The 17607-nt window shown below is 41.9% G+C and overlaps 1 protein-coding gene and 1 pseudogene across 12 annotated transcripts in view; both read right to left on the bottom strand.

Annotated features, from left to right (window-relative positions):
- Positions 1-15367, bottom strand: part of LOC309609986 (small nuclear ribonucleoprotein E pseudogene) — a 76682-nt pseudogene extending 61315 nt beyond the window's left edge. Inside the window, exon 1 of the transcript XR_014249714.1 lies at positions 15267-15367. The product of XR_014249714.1 is annotated as a small nuclear ribonucleoprotein E pseudogene (transcript). The remainder of the gene's footprint in view (positions 1-15266) is intronic.
- The window catches only part of FGD4 (FYVE, RhoGEF and PH domain containing 4), a 220626-nt gene extending 203334 nt beyond the window's left edge, over positions 1-17292 (bottom strand). For 4 of the 11 annotated variants that reach the window (XR_014233663.1, XM_082352067.1, XM_082352069.1 and 1 more), the window contains exon 1: positions 15267-17291. Coding sequence is in view for 10 of the 11 variants with exons in the window: in XM_082352067.1 (XP_082208193.1) it covers positions 15267-16032 (766 nt within the window). In the remaining variant the exon portion in view is untranslated. Of the gene's footprint in view, positions 1-15266 lie in introns of all 11 variants that reach the window. The other 7 variants (XM_082352066.1, XM_082352070.1, XM_082352075.1 and 4 more) reach the window with 4 other exon arrangements.
- Positions 17293-17607: the final 315 nt, after the last annotated feature.

Raw genomic sequence — 17607 nt, 5'->3', positions numbered from 1 at the left:
TGTTGTAGAGAAAAATAAAACAAGTAAAGGAGTATAGGAGTGGGGCTTCCTATTTTAAATAAGATGGCCAAGGAGAGGACTCAGTGAGGTGTATGTAGTAAGTAAAGATGTGAAGCAGATGAACTCAATACTTTTTAAACATTGCAAGTAAGGTTTCAACTGACTGAAATTTTATATTAGTCAAGCCTTTCAGGTCTACAATAAAAAATTGTGTCATTTAACACACAAGTAAAGGAAACTATTAAAAGAAAAAATTTAATAAAGGGGAATTATTCTCTTTTAATCTATTCTGAGGGGGGTGGTTTCTGGATAAAGGAAAATAAGCAGACACAAACTATTCAACTTTTCCAAATGTCCATAACAAAGCCTATCTTCTCAATGAGCCACTATAGCATTTGCAGGAACTAATGGTAAGGCGCTAGCTTTGAGACCCAAAATAAGGAGATTAAAAATCCCTTTTCTAGATGAAAAAGTATAAACTGTAGTGACCCAGGAATCTATGCCAGAAATGAACAATTAACAAAAGATATGCAGGAACGACTATTCTGAAATAAGTACATTTACTGCAGCAGTGATAGATGGAATTGTCAGTACAATTTTTTTAAGTTTACAGAAATGAGCCACCATCAAGACCATGAGGAAAAGAAGCACCTCCCCCATCCCTGCCAGCTGGTTCATCAGAGGCCTTCAGACACTGTATGATGACAGCTGCCCACTGAAGGTGGGGATTATGTGAATATCTTTTAATTTTCTATTTCTTTTTTCTACCTCCCCAATGCCCACAATGTGGTTAAGGCAAATCTCCCAGGTTAACAAAAACATACAAGTTGGTCATTCAGTTCCAAAACTCAGAAACGGGCATTAGTTCTCAATGAGAATGAGCTTATACTGGGCACCACACCGACTTCAGAACAATGACTGCCATCATTGGCAGTTTCCTCCCAGCTTCCTCCTGAATCCTTCTCTTCCCTTCTTTTCACTGTTTACATAACCAGTGGCATGAGTTTACCGCTTTCTGTAAAAGGACTATAAAGGGTTCTAATTAGCACCCTAGTCAGTTCCCTAGTTCTTCCATGCGGGACAGCCTGCCTGAGTGTAACTACTCACATCCAAGTTTTTATTACACTAAGATGTTAAAAGAGTGAAAAAAGCTATGCATAATTCTCTTAATTAGAAAAATTAAAGTGGTTTGCCAACATATACCAATAGGATCATGGTATTGATATATTAATACTATATATACATATGTACCTGTATATATAATAGTATTAATATATATTATGTTAATATATACATTCTATATTATTCTATGCATTGTTATATAGCTATCCATTATAGTTTTTTTTAATGGAATAAAAGAGGAGAAAGGCAGTTTTGCCTGTTTTTGTAGAACATCTCAAATTTAACAGGATTCTTGAAAATTAATACTATTTACATAATTTCAAAGTTTAGTACATAACCATCACCCTGCTAATAAGATATGATAAGAAAGCAGTAGAAGCCTGAATTAGGTGAGTATTCCCAAGAGGTATGGTTGCTCGGCAAAGACCAGAAAGCTACTTTTTGTTTCCATCTTCAGAATCTTTTTTAAGAATATGTTTTCCCTTTTCCTTGAAATGTCTTTTTTTCCCCTTCCTCACTAGCTGCAGTTGACCAGAGTTACTCTTTTTAATACTCTGGATAAACTAGACAAAAATATCAGAGACAGTATCTTCCCCATTACTGAAGATCAATAATTACTATCCTTATATTCAGAGATGTTTAAAAAAACTGGCAAATAAGGGACTTCCCTGGTAGCGCAGTGGTTAAGAATCCGCCTGCCAATGAAGGGAACACGAGTTCGAACCCTGGTCCCGGAAGATCCCACATGCCGCGGAGCAACTAAGCCTGTGCACCACAACTACTGAACCTGCACCCTAGAGCCCACGAGCCACAACTACTGAAGCCCGCGCCCTAGCTCTGCAACAAGAGAAGCCACCGCGACGAGAAGCCAGCGCACCGCAACAAAGAGTAACACCTGCTCGCGGCAACTAGCGAAAGCCCGTGCGCAGAACAAAGACACAATGCAGCCAAAAAAAAAAAAGAAACTGGCAATAAGAAATTTATGGGAGGTAGGAAAGTACATGGGTTAAGAGCCTGAGTTTAAAATCCTGGCTCCCCAGCCAGGTAAACTTGGACAAATTATTTAATCTGTCTGGACTCCTGGTTCCTCTTCTGTATAATGTGGATTACAGATCTTACTAGTGATGATTGAGTCTGTGCATGTAAAGCTCTTAGGATAATGTCTGACCAAAAAAGCAATTGCTCAATAAATGATAGCTATTATTGTTTTGACTCTTATGATTGTTAATTATAATTAAGAGGCTGAAGAAGTAGTCACAGATATAGAAGATAAAATCACACATAGTATGTTTGGGTTTAGAGAAGGGGGTGGGGATGTTAGTCAATGTTTTCAGTTATATATTCCACAAATTCATAATCTTTGCTACTATTCAGAGGCAGTAAATATTATAGTTATGTTTTAAAATTTAGGCCAGTCTACGTTTCAATGTCTCACAATTTTTTAACCAGCACCAATTGAAAAAAGCATCCCAATTTCAGTGATGTTAAAATGTTAAAAAGATTTGATAAAATATTTTAGATTTTATGAAATACATTAAGAGACGGAAAACAATACAGTGATGCTTCAGGTCTCAGATGTTCTACAATCTCATCTTTTTGTATGAGAGCTGGAAATTAAAATCTTGCTTCTGATCATGCCTAGATTCTACTTGTCAGATTGCTTTTTAAAGTATGCCCTTTAGAGATGGGCAGAAGAAAGGAGCACCATTAGAAGTTTTGACCTTAAAAGCCAAGTCCTAATAGTGAGAAATAACAGGCAAAGAAAAAAAAAAGACTGTTCAAGGAGAGGACACCTGGAATGGTAAATGACAGATATAAGATAATGAAACTCCTGACAACATGACGAAGCATTCTGAGGCCTTTCAGTGGAGGAGCAATCCAGGGCCTACAAACTCCAGTATACTCTCGAATCAAGACATATCACAGCATCAGAAAGGATGCCAGGAATAATCAGAACTGTTACACTAAAAGGGATATCTAGTCCATGAAATCTCAAGGAGAACAAAGTATACTATTCCCAAGCCTTTCCTCATAATACACCCATGCACAAAACTAGTACATACTGCTGATAGGAGAACATGAATGGTGCAGACACAGGACAGCTGAGACCACTGACAGAATATTTTAGTGTGCAAGCTGGGATTACTGGTCAGAAAAGGTTACATCTGACATTCTGTCTCCTCTATAGCCACGAAGCCATCTTGCCTCTCCTTGAATAACCTCGGTAATAAGGAACTCACGACCACCAAAGGAAACCAATTCCATATTCTGTCAGCGTTGTCAGAAAATTCTTATGTTGAAGCAAGATATGCCAAGCTAGTTTGAGGTTCTTCTGTTGACCCAATATTTACTGAGCCCTTGAGTGGACTCTGAGGGGCCCCTGAGGAGCAATGGCAATGGATGACTCAAGTTAGGGAATGGTGCGACAGGCACAGGAAAAACAAGGAGAAATTTAGTGAAGAAGTGGAGGTGGCTGGCAAGAGTGAATGCAGGAGGATTTAAAAGCTAAGAGAGAGCTGACCACAGGTCCTGACCAGCAGCTATGTGGACCATGGAAGATCAACTGCCACTTGAGTCACCAGAGAACCGGCATTAAAGGTGAAAGCCAGGCTTCAGTCAGGAAACAGAGGCAGGGTGTGGTTCTGTGATGCAATTCAGGCTTTAAGGAAGTCTGACATAAAAGTGGGGCTCAAGACAGCACAGGAGGAAATACTGAGGAGAGAGGCCAGCAGTAAAAGGCAGTTTTGGCAGGGACTAAGGGGAGGAAAGGACTAAGCGGGAAGTGGATAAAAGGGGGTGGGAAAATATGTGCCTAAAAGAGCTTGTACCTTGGGCAGTAACTTGTACTCAGTAGGTACAAATGTAAACAACCAATCACAATCCAGAGAGACAGCGCTAGATCAGAGATACACATAAGATGCAAAAAGAAACCCAAACTGTGAGAGTAGTATTTGTGTTAAGCCTAACAAAAATACCAAAAAAGTTATTATTTGAACATTTCCCAAGCACTGTTCTAAGCCCTTTAAAAACAATAACATTTTTATTCTTCCGACAACTCCACGATGGAGGTAATATATCATGTTATCATTTTATAGATGAGGAAACTGAGTCAAAAAGACTTCCAAGTCACCCAGTTAATTACTAGAGAAGAATTCAAACCCAGCCAGTCCAACTCCAGAGCCCACACTCTAAACCACTAGAATGTATTCTTCTCACCTTGATTTCTAGGCCCCAACACAACTGCCTGGTCCATAGTAAACATTGAAACACTTGTTGAAGGACTGAAAGATCCAGCTTTAGTGGGATCTTAGGAAGGAAAATTTATAATGAAGGATATAAAGACCTGAAAAGAGAACACAGATATACTGATGGAATTAATTGGCTAATGGCTCTGAATGGAACCTGTGGGTAGACTTGCTTTTCCAACCTGCTATGGATTTTCAGCTTGTGTCAGCAGGAAGGTGCTCCAATCAGATGCATGAACCAGCACACGGGCTCATGGGTAACTCCAAAGGCACGAGTCAGATGTGCAGTCTTCCTCAAAGTGTGGACGCAGCACAGTCAAAAACGTGCCTTCCTCTGAAATATGATCACTCTGGTCACTGTTCTTACACCCAATGTGACTTTATACCCTGGTGTTTATTATACATCATATCCCCCTTCTAGGATGGAAATCTGTCCCATTCATCTTTGGATTCCCAACATCACTTATCAATATTGGTTCATCATCAATATGACACCATTAAGGTAAGGTAGCATGTTTTAGGAAAAGAAATGTTACATGTTAGTCAATTTTCTGTAGAGGAAATAAAGATGACTTTTGTTTAAAAGTTGTATTTTTCTACAAGTGGTTTTTAAGAATTAATTTTAACCGAATTTGTCTATAATTTGATAACTTCCCATACATTATACTACATTGCACTTGAAACTATAAGCAATGATCCCTCAGTATTCTTCAGCTGGGGTATCTTATAATTTATTTGGCTCTACATACTGACTTTTCACCTCCTAAACATACTCATTAGCACATATTTTAAAAATACAAATAGCATATGGTAAAGTCATGGCACTTTTAAAGGCTACTTATTAACATGTGTCCTAACACAAAATTCTGCCAGAGGCCCCAGGGAACAATCCAGCCTTGCAGAGCAGACTAGATACCTGTCTGCAGCAAGGCTTCACTGCGGCTCGGTGCAGTCCCCAGAACGGAAGCAGCTCCCTGGTTTCTGCAGATGCAGCAGTTGGTGAAGTTGACAGTTTAATTCCAGTGAGTGGGTATGTGTATGAGAGGGGCACAGCAGCTGGGTTTGTGTTCACTCTATTCCTGCATAAGTGAGGCAATAATACAAAACAGATTACGGGCTCTCAGAGTACTTTCTGGTGCTAATGTCCACCCACTATTAACTGCATTCCAAGGACAGATGACTAATTCTGGACAATGCTCTACAAACAATGCCAAATTTATTCCTGAAAACACACACACACACACACAACTCCTAAAGCATGACTAATGCATGATTATTCTAGGTTTAATATTGAATAGTTCAAATAAGATTAAATGTTTATATGAATTTTGAAAGGTCCATTTCTATACTGAAGGGTTACTGGCAAAGGTTTAACCAAAGTCACTAAATTGGATATAGAGTATTCCATTATAAACATCAATAACAGGCAGTTAGGAGCCATAGAAAGCTTTGACCATGGGAAGCAGATGAACAATACCCAGATTTAAGAAAATTAATTGGGGGAGGGGGGGCGACGTAACGTGGATAGCTGGTGGGAAAAGTGCCCTGAAATAAGACAAAGGCCACCATCATGAAATGAAGAAGAATCAATAACAACTGGGTGGCTAACTCGGTAGCAAGTAGATAAGAGGGAAGAGCAGATTTAAAATAAACTTTGAAGTCTAACAAAAGCAAGGTTAATAATTCCTCCAAGAAAGTCAGGAGGAGAGGCTAGATTGCAGCAGAAAAAGGAGCTGCAATTTGGTGCCCTTAGAATATTTACATTTATTCAGCAGTAAAGATTAAGAGAAAGAAGCCCAGAGGGTGGATGACACCACCAAATAAGAGGTGGCAGGTAATAATGGGAATGCTGGAGGAGAGAAAGGAGAAAAATGACCTAGTCAAAGGAATAAACTTGGAGATCCAGTTGAAGTATGAAAATCAGGACCAAGAAAAGAGCTTTAAAAAGAAGCAAATACCGGGAATTCCCTGGCGGTCCAGTGGTTAGGACTCTGCCCTTCCACTGCCAACGTCACGGGTTCGATCCCTGGTTGGGGAACTAAGATCCCACAAGTCACGTGGCATGGCCAAAAAATGAAAAAATAAAGAAATACCACCCAGAAATTAAGAATAAGGACCGCAGAATTCCCTGGCGGTCCAGTGGTTAGGACTCGGCGCTTTCACTGGTCAGGGAAGCCTCACTGCACGGCCAAAAACAAAAACAGAAAAAAACAAAAAGGGCTACAAACAGGCTACTGGATAATACGTAGGAATTCACTGCTGACTTAGAACACTGATCAAGTTTAGAACAGAAGCCAGCCTAGAACAAGAAAAGGAAGTGGGGAGAAGGACAGGATGAGGGGATGAAGAAGCGGAGGCAGCAACAGAAGTATATGTAGCAGTTTAAGGAAGAAAGCTCCAGAGAATATCAAAGTTTAAAGTCTAGGAAGACCTCATTTGGAGAGAAGTGGAGGTGTAGGACAAAGAACCTGTGAAATGAGGAGTGGATTCATCCTCCAGATTAGGAAAGAAAGAGAGGACAGCAATAAAGGACACTAAGAAACCAAGACTGAAATGAAAGGTCACTGTGTTCACGTCAGATACTCCAGTTGGATATAAATTGTCTATCAGCATAAATTAAAGTCTACTTCAACTTACGGGTTAAGCTGAGAAACAAGAACAAAGCAAAAAAGTATACCAAATGTAAAAAATACAATTAGAAATCAACCGGAAATGGGCAAAAAGTTTGCCAAAAATACAGAGGGCCAATATGATGTGTTAGTTGAGGGACAATCTATATCATTCTTTGCCTTGCACCTAAAAAATGTTGGTTGTCTGGGCTCAAGACCAAAGGTGGGGTTTACCCTAGCTTGGAAATGCACAGTAGTTGATAAAGTTGGTTGCACATCAGAATCATCTGGGGCTCTTGCCAAAATACAGCTAACCCTACCCGCTGGAGATTCTGACTCATTCTATCTAAGGTACTGTTGGTTTTTAATTAGCACTACAAGTAATTTTGATGCAGTCGGTAGGATGGCATTTGGAAACCAAGCTGATTATCAGAATTATGATATACTTTTAAAAAATACAGATTCATGAGCTCGTGTCTAAACCTACTGAATCTCACACACTATACTCACATCCATAAAATTAAATGCATTATGCTTAAATCCTTTTTCAATCAACTTTCCAGCAAATGCATGTAGAAAAGAATTTTCAGGCAAACCTTGGAGATATTGCAGTTCAGTTCCAGGTCACTGCACTAAAGTGAATATTGTAATAAAGCAAGTCACAATTTTTTGGCTTTCCAGTACATATAAAACTATGTCTACAGTACACTACAGTCTATTAAGTGTGCAACAGTATTACGTTTCCAAAAACTGTACATACCTTACTTTAAAAATACGTTATTGGGGGCTTCCCTGGTGGCGCAGTGGTTAGGAATCTGCCTGCCAATGCAGGGGACGTGGGTTTGAGCCCTGGTCTGGGAGGATCCCGCATGCCACGGAGCAACTAAGCCCGTGAGCTACAAGTACTGAGTCTGCGTGTCTGGAGCCTGTGCTCCGCAACGTGAGAGGCCCGCGCACGGCGATGAAGAGTGGCCCCCGCTCGCCGCAACTGGAGAAAGCCCTCGCACAGAAACAGAGACCCAACACAGCCAAAAATAAATAAATTAATTAATTAATTAAAAAAAAAAAAATACGTTATTGGACTTCCCTGGTGGCGCAGCAGTGGTTAAGAATCCGCCTGCCAATGCAGGGGACACGGGTTCAAGCCCTGGTCTGGGAAGATCCCACATGCAGCAGAGCAATTAAGTCCATGCACCACAACTACTGAGACTGCACTCTAGAGCTCGCGAGCCACAACTGCTGAAGCCCACTCGCCCGAGAGCCCACGTGCCGCAACTATTGAACCCACGCACCGCACTACTGAAGTCCGTGTGCTCTAGGGCCCACGTGATGCAACTACTGAGCCCGCGTGCTGCAACTACTGAAGCCTATGCACCTAGAGCCTGTGCTCCACAACAAGAGAAGCCACCACAATGAGAAGCCTGTGCACCGCAGTGAAGAGTAGCCCCCGCTCACTGCAACTAGAGAAAGCCAGCACGGAGCAACAAAGACCCAACACAGCCAAAAAATAAATAAAATTAAAAAAAAATACTTTATTGCTAAAAAATGCTAACCATCATCTGGGCCTTCAGCAAGTCGTAATCATTTTGCAAGGTGGAGGGTCTTGCCTCGATGCTGATGGCTGCTGACTGATCAGGGTGAGGTTGGAGTGGCTGTGACAATTTCTTAAAGATAAGACAATGAAGTTTGCTGACTTCAATTGACTCTTCCTTTCATAAACGATTTCTCTGTAGCATGCAATGCTATTTGATAGCATTTTACCCACAGTGGAACTTCTTTCAAAATTGGAGTCAATCTCAAACCCTACCTCTGCTTTATCAACTCAGTCTATGTATTGATCGTATTCTAACTCTTTGTTGTCATTTCAACAATCTTCACAGTATTTCACTGGGAGTAGAGTCCATCTCAAGAAACCACTTTCTTGGCTTCCCTGGTGGCGCAGTGGTGGAGAATCTGCCTGCCAATGCAGGGAACACGGGTTCGAGCCCTGGTCTGGGAAGATCCCACATGCCGCGGACCAGCTGGGCCCATGAGCCACAATTACTGAGCCTGAGTGTCTGGAGCCTGTGCTCCGCAACAAGAGAGGCCGCGATAGTGAGAGGCCCCGCGCACCGCGATGAAGCGTGGCCCCGCTTGCCACAACTAGAGAAAGCCCTTGCACAGAAACGAAGACCCAACACAGCCATAAATAAATAAAAATAAATAAATTAAAAAAAGAAACCACTTTCTTTACTCATGCATAAAAAGCAATTCCTCATCCATTCAAGTTTTACTATGAGACTACAGCAACTCAGTCACATCTCCAGGCTCAATTTCTATTCTAGCTCTCTTGTTATTTCCACTGAAGTCTTGAACCCCTCAAATTCATCCGCGAGGGCTGGAATCAAGTTCCCCCAAACTCCTGTGAATGTTGGTATTCTGACGTCTTCTCATGAATCACAAATGTTCTTAATGGCATCTAAAATGGTGAATCCTTTCCAGAAGATTTTCAATTGACTTTACCCAGATTCATCAGAGGAATCACTATCTATGATAGCTATAGCCTTATAAAATGCATTTCTTAAATAATAAGACTTGAAAGTTGACATGACTCCTTGGGGAATTCCCTAGTGGTCCAGTGCTTAGGACTCTGCACTTTCACTGCTGAGGGCGCAGGTTCAATCCCTGGTCAGGGAACTAAGATCCCACAAGCCACACTGCCCAGCCAATTAATTAAATTAAATTAATTAATTTAAAAAGAAGAAGAAATGACTCCTTGATCCATGGGCTGCAGAATGGATATTGTGGCAGCAGGCATGAAAACATTAATCTGGTTGTACGTCTCCATCAGAGCTCTTGCGTGACCAGGTGCATTGTCAATGAGCAGTGATATTTTGAAAGGAATATTTTTTTCGGAGCAGTAGGGCTTAAAATATTCAGTAAACCATGTTGTAAACAAATGTACTGTCACCAGGCTCTGTTGCTCCATTTATAGAGCACAGACAGAGTAGATTTAGCATAATTCTAAAGGGCCCTAGGATTTTCAGAATGGTAAATGAGCACTGGCTTCAACTTCAAATCACCAGCTGCATTAATCCCTAACAAGAGGGTCACCCTGACTACACCAAGATTGAATCCACGTGCCCTTTAATACAGACGTAATGGCCTTGGGCCAACCCCTAATTCCTACCCCAATAAGTCCAGGTCCTCTTCTCTGTCACCAGTTAGATCCATGACCCTGAGTTTTTCTCAGTAGAGGAAAGGAATGCAAGCAAATAGGTGATTGTGGATTAAAAGTCTCTCAATGTTCCTAGGTTCACAAGTTTACATGGCTATTCATTGAAAGACGACTGACTACTCTTTAAACTGCTCTTGGCCTTCCAAGAAATAAGAAAACTCTTCCTGGTTCCTGATCCTCTGAAGGACTTTCCTATTTCAAAGTCCATCTTAAGCAGCTTCTAAGAATCATTGATGAAATTAACATCACCATTTTATTATAAATCTTTAGCTAAATTGTGTTTAGATCACTGTTTCAAATATAATATGCATTCATTAATGTTACAAACAATATTAGCCCTAACATATATGAAACACAGTAACTGTATTGCACTTTGCCTCCAAAGCTCTGGGAAACCTTAAGAGCTAGTATTATAAGCATGTGAGTACTGAAGCCAGAGAGACCTGGTTCAAATCCTATCTCTGAAGCTTAGGCTGGTTGTAGAGCACTGCAACTTGGTTTTTCTTTTTCTCTAAAATGATAATACCATCTATCTTGCAGTGCTGTCAATAAGAATAAGTAATACACATATAGTCCTGGTTCAGAACCAGCATTCAATAAACAGTAATTACTCTTATTGCTATAACCCAAATCTTCATCCCTCCTCCTCCAACAAAGGTAAAATTAGTCCTCAAAAAGTGCTCAGGATATTGGAGTATGTGTTGAAAATCAAGTATTCTAACCATGGTGAGAATTGGAAAAAGGAATTCTACTTATAGAAAGTCTGCACAAATAGTGTAGAAAGTCCTTCACCACAAAGCACCCAGATGCTGAATAAATTACAACAGATATACTTTTAAATGTATTGCTGAAATCATAAGAAAATAAAGGAGATTCCCAAGGACAAGAGAAAAAAAGAAAAAGAACAATAAACCTAAACTCCAGTGGGGGAACCTAGAGCCCAGGAACTGCAGCTCTTGCAGCGGAAGGGGAGACATGGGCCTTGAGCTTGTGAAATGGGAAAGGACTGAACCTGGGACCCATACTGAAGAGGCTACACCTTGGATAAAAGGATGGTGCAGGAAAAATCTGCCTTCCATCCAAGTCAACTTATAAGAAAGTCTGCAGACCTACACTAAGCCTAAGTGGAAAAATTAATGACAACAATGCTGATCTCCCCTTAGCAAACCTGAACTAAATTTACACATTCTTCAAGTCAGAGAAATGCTTGGCTGATCAAAGTGGTCATGGGTTGGAAGTAGAAACAAACATATTTTATAAAGAAAGGCATCTTCAATAAGGATCCTTCAGGATTCCCATAAAACTAAGGAATAACTAAGGAAATAAGCTACCTTCAGTGATATTCAATAGACAAACTCTCCCCCACCCCCAAGGGTTTCAGATATTCAGACTATAGAAAAGAAAAAAGGGAAAGGCACAGAAAAAAGCTGGACCAAAAAAAAAAAACAAAACAAAACCACACACACACACAAAATAAGAAAATTTTCATCCTACTGTATGTGTATAAAATATCCCTTTAAATGTATGTTCTTACCATAATGGAATTATATGATTTATATGATGTGTGGTTAAGAGCACTGCCTTTAATGCCAGGCACACTTGAATTTGAATCTAGCTAAACAAGTACCAGTTTACGATTCCAAGCAAGTTAGTAAAACTTTCTGTGCCTCAATTTCTTTAGCTGGAAAATGGGCATAATACTACCTACCTATTAAAATTGTTGTGAAATAAATTCATACACATACATATTCAGGTGTGCATCACAAAGCACAGTTCTTAGATATAGAAAATGCACTCAATAAACAGTAGCTATTATGAACACCATAGGGGAAGGATTTTCATTCATCCAACAAGTATTTACAGTGTCTCTTATGTGCCAGTCCTAGTGCCAGACATTTTGGGAAACAGAAATGGATAATGACTCCTTGTTATGATTCTAACCTGCATGCTTGTTTTGTGTCAGCCATTTATCTATATAATCTTACTTTACTCTCCCCACAATCTTATAAAGTACTGTTATCTCCATTGTCCAGATGAAGAAATTGAGAAATTAAGAGACTTGATTCAATTCATAAAACCGGTAGTATAAGGACTTGAACTTGGGCACTATATGACCCCAAAGCCTATGTCTTAATTTAATTACCTCACCTAGATGAGGACATTGCCATTCAGATATATATGGAGGATGCGGTTGGTGCTTTTCTTCTTTGTCTTTCCCTTTCTTTTTTTTTTTTTTTTTTGAGAAAAAGCAGAGAACTCTAAAAATAACGGATTTCACAGTCACGGAATGTAACACAACACCACTAAACTGAATTCTTAGTTTTTGTTCCTTCTTCAAGAGGGAAGGTAACACTTCAATTATGAGTAACATCCACTATACATGTAATGGGTCTAAATGTTGTAGTTTCCATATATAAATACTTTTCTAGGTACTAGAGAGTAAATTGGCACTTCTTGGGAATTTAAACCTGGTTTACTTTTTGATGAGGGGAGGATCCTACTTATATAATGATAAACAGTTGGATGAAACTTAATAGGCAGGCAGATTAGATTCAAAGAAGGAAGCAATTTCTAAAATGTTTTTACCTCACCAAATTGAATGGGGTGAGGTCACTCAACAGTGTCAGACTACTTTTCAAAACATTAGGTCACTCTCCAACAGATACTATAGATTACATCATGGTAAAGAGGAACAATCATACCTAGGAAGATCCAGTAATTAATTTTCAACCCTGAAAATAATGGCAACAAGAACTTTGAGTTCTTTTAAACAATACTGAGACACCCTAACAGATTAGAAAAGTTATTGCTAGGTTCTCCATCTTGTTAAAAAAAAAAAAAGAAAGTGTTCTGGATTTTCTCTGTAGAAAAAAGAGAATAGAAAAGGAAAAAGGACTCTTCCATAAGCACAGCTGCCATGCAGAAATGATTTATACTGCTCACTCCTACTTCTAGGAGGCAATTCATCTTTTGCTCACCTACTCAAAGAGTTTGAAACTAAGCACGAGATTTTCAGTAAAATAATGATGTAAAGAAATTGGATCCCTTTACCCTCCAACTGAAAACTGCTGATGATTAAGAAATCGAGAGTAAGGGAGAACTCCTCCCTGACTGCCTTGAGCTGGGACATGGGTCTTTTCCTTCTTTGTATTCAGCTGAAACGTCAGTTCTTCTTGGGTCTCAAGCCTGCTGGCATTTGGGCTGGAACTTATACCAGCAGCTCTCCTGGGTCTCTAGCTGGCCAACTGCAGATCTTGGGACCCTGGAGAACTCTGACTAATGTGGATACTCTTAGATGGTAGATCACCTATTTGAATAAGAAATTTTAATCAGAACTAGTGAAAAATTAAACTTTAATGGTAGAGTTTAATGGTAGAGTTTTTTGGTGGTTGTTTGATCAACTGGATGTAGTTTCACACAATTTTGTTACATTTTTAACGTTCAGAATTTATAAACATGATCTCAGGCAATGTGAATATGTAAACAGGTTAAGGAATCATAGAGAAATGACTATATTTTGAAACTACAAAGAACCTAAAAATCCCAAAGCCCCAAGGTGATTAACCTGAGCTCCACATAAAAAATTTAGGAGATCTGTGAACCTGGTGGACCAAAAAAAAAAGCATTTTTATTTTTACTCAATTCTAACTGAAATTTAACCTTTCATTCAAATGTGAAGAGGCCATAAACCCAATAGTATTAGCATTATCTGTAACTTGTAACCAAATGAAATGAGGCATCTTCATATCACATTTCAGTTGCTGGATAAACTCACCACAGGAAAAAAAAAAAAAAAAAGAAATCGAGTAGCTCAAACAATTAAAAAATTCATAAATAAGTAACTTCAAAACAAAATAACGAATTTTCACTTAAAAGGAAGAAAACACCCTTCTACTCATTTTAGAGTGAATCTGGAAGAGATTTTAGAGATTATTTCACCAGAGTCTTCATTTCGAAGATGAGGAAATTGAGACCTAAAGCACTGTGATTCGATTACTTGTTTATATATTTTCTCACATCACTATTTCTGCCCTTACCTAATGTGGCTATAAATTTGTAATTCATCACCCACCATGCTTTTCTGTCCTATGAGTAAGTACTACAGCTTCAGGACGGAACAGAGAACAATTTTAAAGCTCCAAGACTTCACAGTTAAACCATCATAACAGCTTTGCTTAATAAGAATAAAATGAGCGTAAGTGAATAAAAGCATTTGTATTTCTGCTACTCAAATAAGGTTTCTGCCTCATAACTGGTCTATATACAAGCCATCTCTGCTTATGGCACAATAGGAGCTCAAAAGCCGCGGGTGGGGGTTAAAGAAAAGTTTTGCAATTCAAGAAAAAAAATCCCTAATGTGTTCTACGTAGCTTCAAGCCCGCCTAGGGAGAACAGAATGCCTTTAAAGAGCGAAGGAGAAGTTGTGGGATGCAACAGATCATTTTGAGGATTTCTTCCAAGACTAAGAGTCGATGGAGAATTCAGAATTCAAAATACCGCATTACTGATATCTTAATTTATCAACACAAAACCACAATAAAAATTGAATTTCTTGATAGTAGGAACATGTTTCCTTCTGAGAGACCTGCAGCTTTTCACACTCAAGCGTCTTTTTCAAAAGGGAAAACCGGAGGACTCAGGATTGCTGGTCCGAGGTCACTCAACAGGTAGGCGGCCGGGCCAGGACGAACATCAGCCTCCCGCATTTACTGTACTAGTCCTTCACAAGGTCTGCCGAAAGCAACTTAGCGAAAAACCTTAAACTTCAGTACCTAGAAAACAGGTTATTAATTCCTAATCAAACTTAAAAAAAAGAGTTATCCTTTACTTCCGGAATTCCCTGGTAAGTGACCTCCAGGACTGATAAGTTCAGCCTCAGGCGCGCTCCCGCCAAGGACCTTTGGGGGAAGGGACAAAATAGGTAAAGTGGGTGGGCGCCCCGGCGCAGCCCTCTGGGAAGGTTTCCGAGCTGGCTCCCACCGCTGCGGCGGACGGGGCACACCTGCAGGGCGCTCGGCGGTCCATCACCTGCGACAACACCCCCACCCACCCCTTACCTCCCGAGGCGCTTACCTGGGGCGTCTTCGGGGGCCTGGCCCCTGGACGTGGCCTTCTCGGCCCATTGCAGGTGCGACGAGGGCCGACTCCACGGCCGGGGGGTCCCAGGCGGCAGGTAGGAGGGGTTGGACTTCCGTCGGATCGCCACCCTTCTGAAGCTGTAGTCGCCCTCGCCACTCATTTTGCTGCGTTCGCTCGCGGCTCGGCACCCTCGCCCGCCCTCGTCCGGCCGCAAGCGCGCGCTCGGCGGGCTCCTGAGGGGCGACCGGACCCCCGGGGGCGTTGCTTGCATGCCCAGGCTCGGCGCGACTCGACGGAGACAACTTCGGGCTGCTCGGCGCCGGCGCCCTTCTGCTCCGGCGTCTCCTCTGCAAGCGCTTCCTCGTCCCTTCCTCCCGGGACTCCCAGGGCCGCGCCGTGAGTTTGGCTCCGACTCCCTGTGCGGCAGCCGCCACGCCCGGGTCTCTGCGGCTCGCGCTCTCACCTGACGCCGCCACTGCAGCGGCTGACTTGGGCTGCCACCACCCTCTCCTCTCTGGACCAATCGCCAGCCAGCCCCCGAGAGCGCCGAGAGTTCGGCCTGTGGTCGCCACTGCCGCTGCCGCAGCCGCCGCCGCGTCCTGATCCCGCTGGGGCAGCAGCCCAGCACGCTCGCGCGGTGCCGCCGGGAGCGTGCGCGCGGTGCCGCCGGGAGCGTTCCGGGCAGCTCCTCCCCTCCCCCCTCCCCTCCCCCCTCCCCTCCCCCTCTCCTCCCCTGCCTCTTCCCTCTCTCCTCCCCCATCCCCAGCGAGCCCCGGCTCGCCCTCGGGTCTCGACCGGAACCACGAAGGCGAGGGCGCTCACCTGCGGACGCATACCTGGGGTGCGCCGAAGGTCAGCCGCGCTCACCGGTGGGCCACGCCCTGGACTCGGGGAGAAAGAAGAGATCATTACAGCTACTCTGGACTCTGTACAGGGCCTGCCATTCTCGCAGAGCCACACGGCAAGGGTTACACGTATGTCTCAAGCTGCTTCTGAGCCCTTGATAATGATCTTACCAGTGAGGTATTTCAGATAAGGAAACCAAGGTGCGGAACCTACACAGAGTCACACAATACTGCAGAGCTAGAATGCTTACCCGAGACTCTGCCCCAAAGTCTGTCCTTATCTCACTGAACTAAAAAATCTTGCCAGGACCTTCGAGCAACAGAAAGATGAAGAGGTGCGTGGAAGTAAAAGAGAAAGTGGAGCTGACCGTCCACAGGTTAACTGCAGAGCATCAGCCCCTCCATCACCACTAACACTTTCGGGACTTCATTAGTAATGCACTTTAGAGTCCTTTAATTTGTCAAGTCATTTTTTTTTTTTTAACTTCAGCTAAATACTAAGTTGAAAAAAATTTTAAATTGGTTTGCTTACCTGCATTTTAAAACTCATTGCTCTAATAATGAAGAGGCTGTGTTCCAAAACCACAGAGGTAGGAGGGGAAAGAGCAGCGTTCCGAGTATCCCAGCTCAAGCAGAAAGAATTCCCCAGCCATCACTCCCACCTTAGAAGCCACCCCACATTTTTTCAGATGGACTTTCACCCAGGTAACGTCTTCTCCAGCTCCCTGAAGTGTATCCCATAACCCAGTCCTCCTCAAGAAACCTTTCAGAAGGCAGTTCAACTGTCTCAGTCTCCTTGGCTGTTACTCCAATAAATATACCCCTTAGGAGAAGGGACTACCCCCATAATTTCTAATGCATCCATTCAGACCTTGTTAAAAGGAGCTTTTGCTCCCTTTGAATTTCTTATCCCTTTATCACTGTATTGTACCTAATTATTGTTTCTCTGTAATTGTGGTGTTATCTACTATGCTATATAGTATCAAATAATTTAAACAAGTGGTTTCAAATATAAATTAATAATGAAAGGGGTTTTACCTCCATATGCATAAGCTAACTATAATTTAAGTGCAGGTTTTTGACATAATTTATTTGGTTCAATAAAAAGGTGGTGTTGCAATCAAAAACACCATACTAGCAACCTAGCTCAGAGCTATCTATTTTTAAGTAAGAAGATGATGGCAATCTTTTTTTTTTTTTTTTAAGCACTTTTCTTTTTTATAGCTACTTTATTTATTTATTTATTTATTTTATTTTTGGCTGTGTTGGGTCTTCGGTTCATGCGAGGGCTTTCTCTAGTTGAGGCAAGTGGGGGCCACTCTTCACCGCGGTGCGGGGACCGCTCTTCATCGCGGTGCGCGGGCCTTTCACTATCGCGGCCCCTCCCGTCGCGGGGCACAGGCTCCAGACGCGCAGGCTCAGTAGTTGTGGCTCACGGGCCCAGCTGCTCCGTGGCATGTGGGATCTTCCCAGACCAGGGCTCGAACCCG

Source organism: Balaenoptera borealis, assembly GCF_965194805.1.
Source record: "Balaenoptera borealis genome assembly, chromosome: 13".
Lineage (NCBI taxonomy): Eukaryota > Metazoa > Chordata > Mammalia > Artiodactyla > Balaenopteridae > Balaenoptera > Balaenoptera borealis.
This window is presented reverse-complemented; position numbering and strand designations above follow the sequence as displayed.